This window comes from Sus scrofa, chromosome 14 (assembly GCF_000003025.6).
Source record: "Sus scrofa isolate TJ Tabasco breed Duroc chromosome 14, Sscrofa11.1, whole genome shotgun sequence".
In the NCBI taxonomy this organism is placed as follows: Eukaryota; Metazoa; Chordata; class Mammalia; order Artiodactyla; family Suidae; genus Sus; species Sus scrofa.
In genome coordinates, this window is record NC_010456.5 from 108,478,936 (window position 1) to 108,491,915 (window position 12,980).

General features: G+C 50.7%; 1 protein-coding gene across 1 annotated transcript in view; it reads right to left on the reverse strand.

Moving 5' to 3' along the window:
• The window catches only part of SLIT1 (slit guidance ligand 1), a 178,506-nt gene that overhangs the window by 32,933 nt on the left and 132,593 nt on the right, over positions 1–12,980 (reverse strand). The window contains exons 19-23 of the mRNA XM_021072814.1: positions 10,868–11,011; positions 10,158–10,324; positions 7,432–7,564; positions 4,717–4,785; positions 2,181–2,252 (exon numbers count right to left, since the gene is read on the reverse strand). Coding sequence (XP_020928473.1) covers positions 2,181–2,252; positions 4,717–4,785; positions 7,432–7,564; positions 10,158–10,324; positions 10,868–11,011 — 585 coding nt within the window. The remainder of the gene's footprint in view (positions 1–2,180; positions 2,253–4,716; positions 4,786–7,431; positions 7,565–10,157; positions 10,325–10,867; positions 11,012–12,980) is intronic.

The window sequence follows — 12,980 nt, forward strand, 5'->3', positions numbered from 1 at the left end:
CCCCAGAGGGCAGGATGGCCCCCATTGGAGAACCACTGCCCTAGACCGTGGCCACTCACACAGAGGCTTGTAAAGGAAAAAGTCTGGCCTGCTATTCCAGTTCTGCAAGGATCAAGCCATTACTGACCATGTGCCCTGAGGGGAATTCGGGATGGAAAAAGATAGGGAACATTCTGTGCTTTGAAGGTACCGGCCTTTAGATATTTAAGATGTTCATCTAAGGAACCATTTCAAACGACGCCAGACTCTTGCATCTTTCCATACACAGGAAAGCACTAAAATCATTATCTTGAGAGGTCTGTTTTTGGTGATTCCAGTAATCATTTGATGTTTGACATGGGGACTTTTTGGGTTCTTTTTTTTTTCTTTTCGTGTTTTTTTTTTTTTTTTGTCTTTTTTCAGGGCCGCACCCATGTCATATGGAGGTTCCCAGGTTAGGGGTCCAACCAGAGCTACAGCTGCCGGCCTACGTCAGAGCCACAGCAACGTGGGATCTGAGCCACGTCTGCAACCTACACCACAGCTCACAGCAACACTGGATCCTCAACCCACTGAGCAAGGCCAGGGATGGAACCTGCGTCCTCATGGATGCTAGTCAGATTCATTTCTGCTACACCACAACAGGAACTCTGAGGTTTTTTTTTTTTCCAACAAACTCCTAATATCCCAGCTCTCCCTTACCTCCTGGGAGGGGTTCCTCAGAGCTGTCTGGGATGCTGTCTCCCAGGCTACAGTCCTCAGGCGGCTCCCCAAATAAAACAACTCACAACTCTTTTTTTTTGGCCACACCCGCAGCATATGGGAAATCCTGGGCCAGGGATGGAACCCAAGCCACAGCTACTACCAGAGCCACAGCAGTCACAATGCCACATCCTTAACCTGCTGAGCCATGAGACTCCTAATTCCCAACTTTTAGGCTGTAGATTTTTCTTTCAGGTCACAGGTTCAAGAAGACTTTGACATGGAAGCCAGCTGACTAGTAGACCCAGGGCGGATGAGGGCAGCACTTAGTGGCCTCAGGCCCACTTTATGCTCCTGGGGACCTGACTGGATCAGAATCCTGTCTTTGGGGGCAGGGGGGGAGGGGGAGTTCTGGCTCTACTATTTGCCCACAGAGAAACCTGGGGGAAAGTTCTCAAGTTCTTAGCACATCATCTGTAAAGTGAGATATTGAGAAGCGGAACAAAATACATTCTTAAGCTCCAGGCAAATATAAGCAATGCTTGTTAATACTTTCTAATCACTTGTTTGGGCTATAATCAAAGCAAGCATTAAAATATCTTGGGGTGTGAGCACAAAAGTGTTCAGAGAGTCACTGTTCACAATAGTGCAAACTGGAAACAACCCAAATATCCATCGATAGTAGAACAGATTAAAAAAGTACACATATTCCTACAAAGGAATACTAAATAGCAGTGAAAAGAAGCTTCACTGCTTCCCACAAACATAATAGTAAATTTAGAACAGCTAGCCATAAAAGACTATATCCCGTATGAGTCAATTTATAGAAGGGTCAAAAATGGGCAAAATGAAACTTATTGTGTAGAAATGCATTTGCAGATGGCACCACGAAGCCCAAAGAGGTGATCACTGTCAGGGTCAGGGCAGGGATGGCCTCGGGAGCAGGAGAGGGGGCAGAGAGGAAGAATCATCGGGAAGGGATGAGGGGACTTTTGGGGTGCTAGCTGTGTTCTTTTTCCTTAAGTATTTACTCATGTGCTAGCTTTACAATTATTTGTTAAATTGGACATTTACGCTTTCTGCACTTTTCCATATATATGTTGCATTTCACAGTAAAAAATGTTTCTTAAAAGCCTTTTTTTTTTTTTTTTAAGGCCTGCACCTGCAGCATATGGAGATTCCCAGGCTAGGGGTCGAATCAGAGCTGAGGCTGCCTGCCTACACCTCGGCCACAGCAACGCCAGATCTGAGCCTCATCTGCGACCTACACCACAGCTCACGGCAACACCGAATCCTTAACCCACTGAGCGAGGCCAGGGATCGAACCTGCATCCTCATGGATCCTAGTCGGGTTCGTTAACCGCCGAGCCATGAAAGGAACTTCTTAAAAGCCTTTTTTGGCTGGCAGGCCCTGACATCCTCCCCAGTGGGTGAGGGAGGCTTGAGGAAAGTCTCAGTGGCCAGGGCACCCGTCCCTCCCGTCCCCCCATGGGACTCACAGAGTGGTCAGCTGGCTCATGTTGGTGAAGGAGGAATTGCTTAAGGAGCTGATCTTGTTGTTACTCAGGTCCCTGGAAAAGACAAAAGCATCACTGTTTAGAAAGAAAAGGGAGTCCTCCCCTCCGCCACTCTAGCCACGGCCATTCCCCAGCCAGGCAGGCAAGTGGCTCTGATTGGCGCTCTAGGGGGGAGTCGGGGATGTGGGGAGGAGGTGGAGAGGGGTACTGGGTTCACAATTAGCTCCAACCCTCCGCTGTGCTCCCTGAACACCCTCTATGTCCTCAGGGTTTCCCGTCACCATTTCCTCATGCCTGACCCCATGCAAATACATCCTGGTTCCTGCCCCCATTCCCCATCGACACACTGGGCATTGGCTGCCTCCCAACTGCCAGAACTAGGGGGCTACCTCTCCTTTCTCTCTTGCTAGCACTTTACATGGTTTATTTACTCACCCTCCCTATAATCCCATGAGGGAGATAGTAAAGCCATTTTATAAAAGAAGGTGCAGGTTCTCAGAGTGATAAAGTGACCCACCCTGGGTCCCACAGCTGGGAGGAGGTATAGCCAGAGTCAAACCCCAGCCTGTGGGCCCCCAAGTCCCAGGTCACTGCAATGTGCCCTCAGAGGGACCTTACATCATTGGCCCAAAGGACTGCCCTTTTCTCAAAACTTTCTCCGCAGGCCCTGCCTTCCCGTCCCTCACCCCCCACCACCACCTCTCTGGCTGCACCTTCTCCATCTCCTGACAAATGCTTCTTTTTCACCCACCCTTTAGGCATGCCTTGCATATATTTGCTACTCTTCTGGAAATTCTCTTGCACCTGGATATCCTGTTCCCTCTGTACCTGGTGAACTCTGACCTCTCCCAGCCCCCACCCTGAGCCCATCACTCCTTTTTTTGAGCCATAGCCCTAATGTGCATTTACCTCTGTTGGAACACTTGTCACCCCACATGACTTAGGTGCTCCCTTTTTTCTTTCTTGCAAGACCCATAGACTGTGACCTTTGAGGGGAGGGCCCACGACTTAGGGGTCTTCAGATCTGCTCACTTCAGGCAGTTCTTAACTCAGCAAATATTCATAAAATGAAAGCATATGCCCTGCCTTCACTTCTTTTTAGCAAGTGTTCCTCTAATTAATCTCATCCAAAATCATTCCATTGTTCCTAGAGACACATTTAAGTATGTCACTGAACACTGAGTATACTTTGCAGTCCTTTCCCATGATGAGGAGGTGCTGGTATTTCAGCCCTGAAAGGCAGCTTCATAGTACAAACTGCCCTGACTAGTTCCCTTTCCCTCTCTTCCTCCTCAAACATATATGCACCACTGGAGCAGCTGCCTTAAATGAAACCGAAAAAGAGTGTCTCTCTCTTTGGCACCAGCCAAAAGTCACTCTACCACCTCCCCTCACACTTATCATTGGAATAGTCAGCCAAAACACATTGGCTTGGTCATTAGCAAAGACAGAGAAACTGAAGTTTCAAAAGTCTGTAAGCAGTGCTACTCAAAGTAGCCAGTCCTCAAACTCAATGTCCCCAAACCAGGGACTTGTGTCAAAATGCAATCACCCATGACACTAAACACACAACTTAGTTTAGCTAACATTTTTCAGAGCAATACTTTCCCAGTGAAGGGAGACATAATATGTTGATAAAAAATTCTGGTGTGAGTTCCTTATCTAATTGCAGACTCATTATGATCAGTTCTCAGACTGCCATTGATTCATAGACCACACTTTGAATAGCAATGCTTCAAGGCAGTCTAAGATGAAATGTTCTCAGACTATTTTTGGTGAAATCCAGACAATGGGTAAATAAAAACAATTGAGGTAAGGTGTTAAGCTGGAAGGCTAAGAGCAGCTGAACTTATTCTGAGGCTTACTTTGTATATTTTCATGAAATAGAATGGTCAGACGTGGAGATATCACATCTAACAGATGTTAGCCATCGAGAAAAAGTTATAGATATGCATTTGAGGCTGCCATATTTCATATTTTGTTTGGAGGTCAAGGTTGAATCAAGAAGTTTTCTACCACTCTCTACTTCTGCTCTGGCTCCTTCCTTTGCAAGGCTAACCCACACTAATAATAATCATCAGCCTAGAGGGAGGCTTGGAGAGATTGTGTGGGCAGAAAGTCGATGGAGTCCAACCTTAGAAAGGCTGGAATCATCCAATTCCCAAGAATGGCCACTAGGTGGCAAAACAGTTCTATACACAGATGTTCCCAAAGGGCTGGGGTGACATTTTCAAAAGGATCAGCACCACACAGGGAACACAGCCACTGTTTTATAATAGCTGTACATGGACGATAACCTTCAAACGTTGTGAATCACAATATTGTACACCTGTAACTTACATAATATTATATCTCAACTATACTTCAATAAAATCAAAATAAAACAAACAAAAATTGGATGGGCCAGAAGAACGGTCTGCAAGGAATTTCAGGAAAGCTGGAGCCACAATGGCTAGAAGCCAATGGCCACTCTGTCCTCTGAAATAGGCCCGGATCTTCAAGTGGCCTGGATACTCACACGAGCTGCAGGTACTTGAAGGTGGACAGCTGGCCCGGAACCAACATGAACTGATTCCCATCCAAGTAGCTGGAGAAGAGAATACAGCAATCAGTGCAGGCAGCCAGGGCCTTCTCACTCATTTCTTCTCCTACGTGTACTACCCCATCAGCCCTGCACCGCTAATGGGAGGGAAAATATGGGAATTCCTCAGACCATTTGGGTAGTAAGAGCTACTGAGACAAGAAGCCTCTCAAGGCTTCCTTCCCACCTCACCTCACCGGCCCCCTCCCTTCTCAGAGTCCTCCCTGTCTCTGGGCACCACCCAGGGCTCAATCCTGGACCCCCCGCCCTTCCCTCTCTGCTCTGCAATCTTCCTGGGCAAACGGATCTGGTCGGCACATGAACGCCCACCTGCCAGGCCCCCAGCAGCACCCAGGGCCCCCTCGCTACCTGCTGGCAAGGTGCCTGAGGCTGTTCCTAGACCCAAACGTTCCCAAACCTGAGCTCGGTGTTTTGGGGTGGGGTTCCCCTGACTCCATCAGCACCACACTCCACATTCCTGATCATCCAGGCTCGGGACCCTGGTATGAATCTCCAACTCCCTCTGTAGTCAGTCCCAAGACTGCCCATTGGCTTTTTCTGCCTGGTGGTCTCTCATCACTGGCTTCTGCTCCCTTCTCACATCCCGCCCCCCCAACCCCGGCCCCAGCTGCACTCCAGCCCCCATGCCTGAGCTCCTGTGGCCAACTCCTTCCGTTCTCCTCACCTTGGCCTCCCCACTGGTCCTCACCACCCACGTGGCCGCCCAGTCACTGTCCTGAAAGCCCAGCCCACCAAAACGCCTGCTCAAGCTTCTCAGGATGCCCTGCATCCATAGGGTAGAGCTTGGAATTCAGGACACCGTGAATCCCCCACCATCACCAGCCATCCTTGCTAAGCTGACCCAAATACCAGGAGCCACAGCCGCAGCTGAGCTGCCTGCACAGCACCGCCTCCACCCCAGCAGCAGCCCTAAGGACGCCTCGCCCACCCCCCAAAGGTCCAGAGAGCGTGAATCAGCACCTCACTGCCCCGACCCATCACCGGCATCCTACAGAGTGACTCCCCACCCATCTCCTCTGATCCTCTCAGCCACCCTGGTCAACACACCCCACTTTCCATGGGGGAAACTGAGGCTTAAAGTCTCTGAACGTCAGCATCCTCAGTCCTGGGAGCCAGGCTGTCCTGCCTGCCCCGTCATTCCCAGAATAATTTTCTCACTAAGGAGAGAATGGGAAATGTGAGGTTTACAGAAAACGGGGTGGGAGACACAGCAGGCGAGTCACAGGACAAGGTCTGCAGTGGTTGGTGTGCCTGTGAAAGAAATACCAGCCTTGGAGGTCCTGTCATGGCTCAGTGGTTAATGAATCCGACTAGGAACCACGGGGTTGCGGGTTTGATTCCTGGTCTCACTCAGTGGGTTAAGGATCTGGAGTTGCTGTGAGCCAGAGCAGACACAGCTCCGATCCCGAGTTGCTGTGGCTGTGGTGTAGGCTGACAGCTGTAGCTCCGATTAGATGCCTGGCCTGGGAAACTCCATATGCTGTGAGTACAGCCCTAGGAAAGATAAGAAGACCTAAAAAAAAAAAAAAAAAAGAAAAAGAAAAAGAAAAAGAAAAAAGAAAGAAAGAAAGAAATACCAGCTTTGCAGGTAATGACAGAAATGCAAGTGAAAACCTCACAGGGAAAAGGAAAGCTCGGCTCTGCGGCCTCAAGGGACCAATCCCAGGGTAGGAAGAGTAGGGCACCTGACCAAGGCCTTTGCTTTGGAGGGGCTGTTGGAGAAGCCTGGCTCTCCATCTCTGTCTGTCACACACATTTACATCCACACCCCTGCAAGGGCCTTGACAAAAGATCCAAGTCCACAAAGATTTAGCACTACACACTCAGTGTCAACAGGGGATGGAGGCGAAGAGGAGCATGAAGCCTCTTTCTGCACACGGCTGGTAAGAGTGCAGAGAAAACAGCTTTTCCAGATGGTCATCAGGCAAAAAAGCAGCAAGAGTCCCAACAAGGCAATGTTCTCTGAATAGCAGATGTCACCTCAGCACTATTTATGAGAGTGAAAAATTGGAAGCTTAAATATCCAGCAAAGGGGAGTTCCCGCAATGCTTCAGCTGGTTAAGAACCGGATGCTGTCTCTCTGAGGAGGGGGTTCAATCCCTGGCCTCGCTCAGTGGGTTAAGGATCCAGCATTGCCGCAAGCTGCAGCATTGGTCACAGATGTAACTCAGATCCAATGTTGCTGTGGCTGGGGCATAGGCGGCAGCTGTGGCTCCGCTTCAACCCCCTAGCCCAGAAACTTCCATAGGCCACTGCAGGTGAGGCCATAAAAAGATAAAAGAAAAAAAATCCAACAAAGGGGTATTTGATATATAGATCAAAATAGATTCCTGTGGTGGAATATTATACAGCCAAGAAAATGGCTTTTCTGAGAGTTCTCATGAGGGGAATGCTCATGAGATAATGTGAAGTGGGAAAAGTCATGTAATTTCTTATTTTGAAGGCAGAGCCGAGTTTAAAGGGATGAAGCACTTGCCGTGGGGGCCCCCTGCCTGCAGGTGACTGTAGGGGTGGGGCAGGAGGGTCACAGGAGCTCAAAGCTCCTTGGAACCAGTGTCTCCTGCAAAACCCCAACTCCAAGCTCCCAGTTGGCTACTCTCTACTCTTGGCCACCAGACGGGTGTTACTCACAGCTCTGTGACGTTCTTGGGGATGCCCTTGGGCAGGGCCTGGAGGTGCTTGTTGCTGCACCGAACCACGGTGTCCAGGCAGGCGCACTCCTGGGGGCACTGCGGCCGGGGCAGGCAGCCCCCCTCCTCCTGGCCTGCGGAGGAAGGCGCGGAGCCACATCAATGAGGGAATGGGCTTCCTCAGGGCCTCTGGCAGCCAGGGTATCACCCTGAACAGAAGCCCCTCACTGCCAGCACCTCATGCACAGGAAGTCACCTCTTGGCTGCATCCCTTCCCATCATGGGCAAAGCCCCTTGGACCTCTTTTGAGGTCGGAATAGGTCTTGGGTCCATTTCTCCACCTCAGATCTGAGGTGGACTTGGGCACAGGAGAGAAGGAGAGTGGCAGCCACACCACTTCTTAAACACATGCTACGGGCTGGACACTGTATTGAACATAATCTGAACATGCAGTAAGCGGGGGGGGCTAGGATTCGAGCACTCTGGGGACAGAGATTTTTGTGTCCTTTTCTTCTTTGTCACCAAAGGAGTCCAGCGCCAAGAGCTGGGCCTGGCACACAGCAGCCCTCCAAATAGATCCATTGAAGGAAAGAAGGAAGGAATTTCTATCCTCCTGAGCTCTGGAGAAGTTAAAGAGCTTGCTCATGTCGGGAGGCCAGTCAGCAGCAACTCAGGGTCTATACCCGGGACGGGCTGGCCCAGAACCTGAGCGCCTTCCCTCCCGCCACCCTCCACAGACTCACTGGTTTATTCCATAAATATTAGTGAGTGCCCTCTGGATGCCTTCCTTCCTTCTGATTGGGTGTAGTAAGGACCCCATGCTCAGAGGTGCTAAGGGTGCTAGGAAGCAGGTGACAGTATCAGCGAGTGTGCAGGCACCGCATGAGAGGGATGAATGCACTGGATCCTCGAAGCATCTCTCTGATGAGTGTGCCACTATCAGCCCATTTTAGAGATGAAGAAACGAAGGACCAAGTGACAACGTCCCTGGCCCAAGGTCCCCCAGCCGGGAAGAGGGGGGTCCCAGGACTGGAATCCAAGCCGCTGCCTCCAGAACCCGCCCTCCTGACCATTATGTCCTACTGCCTCTTGGCAGCAACGTCCCCAACTTAGTCACATCCTTGCACGTCTAGGAAGTTATTCTCAGGGGAACGACCGTACGGAGAGCTATCTACCAGGATGGTCCTGGTAGTGCGAGGGCGGAATAGCACAACGGTGGAAGCACAGAGATGCCAAGCAGCAGGGTCGGGGGGGGGGCGGGCAGTTAAACAGATTGTGGCTCCTCTGGACAAGGGACCTTCGGGTTGAGAACATGCACAGGCGGCACCTTGAGACCCTGCGTGTGCCCGTAGGAGGGACTCATCAACGCTCTTTTTCTTCCTTTTCTGGATTGTCTCCTTGTTTCTAAGGAAATGAGTGTGACTTGCTTTGCAATAAGAAGAAAAAAAAACCCGTTTCTTGGGAAAATAATGCCTTTGGAAACTACTTCACGGCGGGAGTTCCCGTCATGGCTCAGGGGTTAACGAACCCGACTAGGATCCATGAGGATGAAGGTTCGATCCCTAGCCTCGCTCAGTGGGTTAAGGCTCCGGCGTGGCCGTGAGCTGCGGTGTAGGTCAGCAGCTGTAGCTGTGATTCAACCCCTAGCCTGGGAACCTCCATGTGCTGCGAGTGCGGCCCTAAAAAGATAAAAACAAAAGACTACTTAATGGCATCAGAAAATGCCCCCAATACATTATTCAGTTTAAAAAAACAAAAAACAAAAAAAACAAAAAAAACTAGCAAGCCATTATAAAATGATATCGAAAATATATGTGAGTTGCATGGAGGCTTTTTTTTTTAAGCTGGAGGCCAAACTGCTCTCAGAGAATCCATTTATTTTATTTTCGAAAAATACCCTGTCATTCTTGGGGTGAAAGCTGAGGCTCCCCACTCAGCATCTCCCTCCCTGGCCTGGATGGGCCGGCCTGAGAGCTGAACTGCCCCCCTGCAAGCAGCCTGGCGAGAGGACTAGAGGGGCTGAGAAAGGAAGGCGGGGCGGGGGTGGGCGGTACAGGAGGTGTGGGTGCCGCAGGCAGGGGGCTGAAGCTGAGGGCAGGCAAAGAAATTCCCTGTGGCAGGGCTCAAACAGGGACGGCTGCGCCAAGACGCAGTCTTGGTCAGTCTCCTTTGGTAAAAATCTGTTTCCAACAGCTGCCTTGTGGGCCTGATGCCCTGGAGGAGGGTGGAGATGGAGGGAAAGGCTAGATTCTGCAAGTGTAGGAAAGAAGGAAGTGGCCACAGGAGAGAGGTTGAGGATGCAGGGAAAAGAGGACTCTGGCATGAGACGTGACACCCATGTGGAGGACGGGGCCCCAGAGTGTCCCTTTGCTGAGTCCATTATCCGGTGCTCTCAGGAATAGCCAGGAGGTAGGTTTCTGGGTTAAAGGTACTTAAAAAAAGAGAATACACTAAAATGCTAATTCTGATTGTCTCTGAGTGATGGGCCAATCCATGTACTCCCCTTTTAAATCCATATTTTCCTATATCTTTAAACAATAAAGACATGATGTCTCTTATAATCTCCAACCGGGCAGAAGACCCCACCAGGCAGAAGCAGGCACAGGACTGGGTGGGTCTCCCTGCTCCTCGCCCCTCCCCATCCAGAGCCCCCCTCCCCATGGGACCCATCTCCTGGGGGCATGCCCACTCCCAATCTCCCCTGCCACCCAGGGGCCCACGAGTTACCTTCCTCACACCTGAAGTCGGGGAAGGCCACGTCCTGCAGGGGGATCTGCCGCAAGAAGTCTGGGTTCTGGCATCGCGGGTTCCCGGTCACAATCTTCCTCTTACGCAGCCAATCGCCCAGCCAAGCCAGCTGGCAGTTGCAGTTGAAAGGGTTGGCCAGAAGGTTTCTGCAAGAGGCACGCTGTGTGACCACGAAGGCAGCCGCCCGTCTTGACTGTCTTGGCAAAGCCATCTCCTGGCCCGCCCGTGCTGGCCACACAGCCACCCAACACTCTCCCAGGCAGCCCATAGCTGCCAAGAGGTGGCATTCTAACATATGAGACCAAGCATCCTTTTTTTTTTTTTTTTTTTTTCTTTTTAGGGCCGCAGGTGGCATATGGAAGTTCCCAGGCTAGGAGTCGAGTCAGCTGCAGCTGCCGGCCACGGCCATGGCCATAGGAATGCCAGACCTGAGCCTCATCTGTGACCTAAGCCCCAAATGGTGACAATGCTAGATCCTTTACCGACTGAGTGAGGCCAGGGATCAAACGCACATCCTCAGAGAGACCGTGTTGGGTTCTCAAGGTGCTGAACCACAATGGGAACTCCCCAAGCATCCTTTAAAGTAACCGCTGGAGGAGACTGTGTCCTGGGAACAGCAGGTGGGAGGGCCCGGGTTCCGGATTCCTGGTGCCTGAGCCCCGCCCACCTGCCCTCCAAGCTGCACTTACAGCGTGGAGAGGGCCTGGAGGGTGTCGAAGGCTCCGGGGGAGATGGTGGCGATCTGGTTGTCGTAGAGCGAGAGGAGGCGGACGTTGCGCAGGCCCGTGAAGCTGTCGTTGTGGATGCAGCTGATACGGTTGTTTCGAAGCATCCTGGAGTGGGGGAGCGGGGGAGAGCCGTGCTGTGCCTGCGGCCATCCGCCCTCCCCATGTTTTGGCCCCCAGTGCCCAGTTCACAAGTTCTCCTCCCAGGGCCCTGAGCCACAGAGGGGAGCCCCAGCACCAGGACTCTGCCCGCCTGTGCTTCCCTCCTGGCCCCACCCTGCCTCTGAGATGCCTGCCTCTCCATCCTACCCGCATGGTCCCCATACAGATAACCCTCCCCTCACTCCCTGATGCACAGAGCTTCTCCGTCCTCCAGGCTGCGTTCCACATCGGCACCTGGACCTTCCCAAAACTTAAACCCAGCCTAGTTGCTCTCCACAGTGGCCTCTGAACTGTCCACAGAATCATGTTTAGACGCTTCACTGTGACCCGTGAGAGCCTCTTCAACCCAGCCCCGGACCTGCACCTGCCCACTTCCCTGGGGCTGGACACACCCTTGACTCTGCCGTCTTTCAGGCCTGCACTGACCTTCTTCCCCACTGACAGCTGCAAAAGTCTCTGTTCATCCCCAAACACCTGGCTCAAGTCCCTTGCCCAAGAAAAAACAAAAACCAAGAGGCAATTCATAAAAGAAATTGAAACAGTTTAAACGAGAGAGCTAGATAAGGGAGATTAAAAGGTACATACCTCCAGTTACAAAATAAATGAGTCACGAGCATGAAATGTACAGAAAGACATCGTTTATGAACATTCACTGAAAATGTTCAAACTTACTAGTCATCGAGGACATTTAATCGAAACTGAATCTCTGGCTGCCAAATTGCAACGTAATTAAAATGTCACAGTAATAGGAATGGCCAGGGTTGGCAAGAGGGTGGGAGGATGGGCCCTTTCAAGCACGCATGGCTGGTGGGAGAACGACCTTCACCCAGCAGGCCTACCTTTAGGGATTTCTCTAAAAGGGAGTAACCCCAGGAGTTCCCGTCATGGCTCAGGGGAAACGAATCTGACTAGCATCCATGAGGAGGCAGGTTCGATCCCTGTCCTTGCTCAGTGGGGTAAGGATCTGGCGTTGCCGTGAGCTGTGGTGTAGGTCACAGATGCGGCTTGGATCCCATGTTGCGGCGACTGTGGTGTAGGCCACTAGCTGTCGCTCCAATTTGACCCCTAGCCTGGGAACATCCATGTGCTGTGGGTGTGGCCCTAAAAAGACAAAAAAATAAAAATAAATAAAAGAGAATAACCCTGGGTAGGCACAGAATTTCATGACAAAGATATTGATCATAGCATTGCTTGTAACAAAATTAGAAATAGCCTAAATCTCTAATCATTATGTGATATGCGATGATTCAAAATGATGTTGTAAAAGAAACTCTAAGGATATATAGAGACGCTCACATTATGTTTAAGGAAAAAAAGATTACTAGACTGTATTCTAGGGTTTCATTAAAATATATATTTAAGTTTGCATACACGTGTGTGTGTGTGTGTGTGTGTGTGTGTGTGTGTGTGTGTGTGTGACTGGAAGGATAGTTGTCTGTATCAACAATGAACCGTGGTCAGGTCTGCACAGCCGAGGGGTTACAGGTGTTCCCCTCCCTGTGCCTGCACCCATCCGTCATGCGCTCTTGTAGGATCTATCCCAGCACCAGGCCTTCCTCTCTCCCCCGTCCACTCCCAGGCTTCCTCAGAAAGAATCCAAGTGACTGGTCAAAGAGCCCATGACGCCCTCTTTCTAGGAATACTAGGCATGTATACCAAAGAGTGAGGCAGCCATCTGTAAGAACCTGCCACCCTATATTCACAAGTGAAAAAAGCAAGCTAAAAAATACACTGCATGATAAATCCCCTTTTGTAAAACAGGCTGACAAAATCCACAGAGAATCCCTTCATGCGTCCATGTGCCTTGCACAAATTCTGTGGCAGATGCTCGGAAAACAAATCTATAGCCCTATTGAGAGCTGGGATTTAAATCCAGGCAGGTGGCTTCTAGAAGTGTTGGCCACGTGTGGCTATG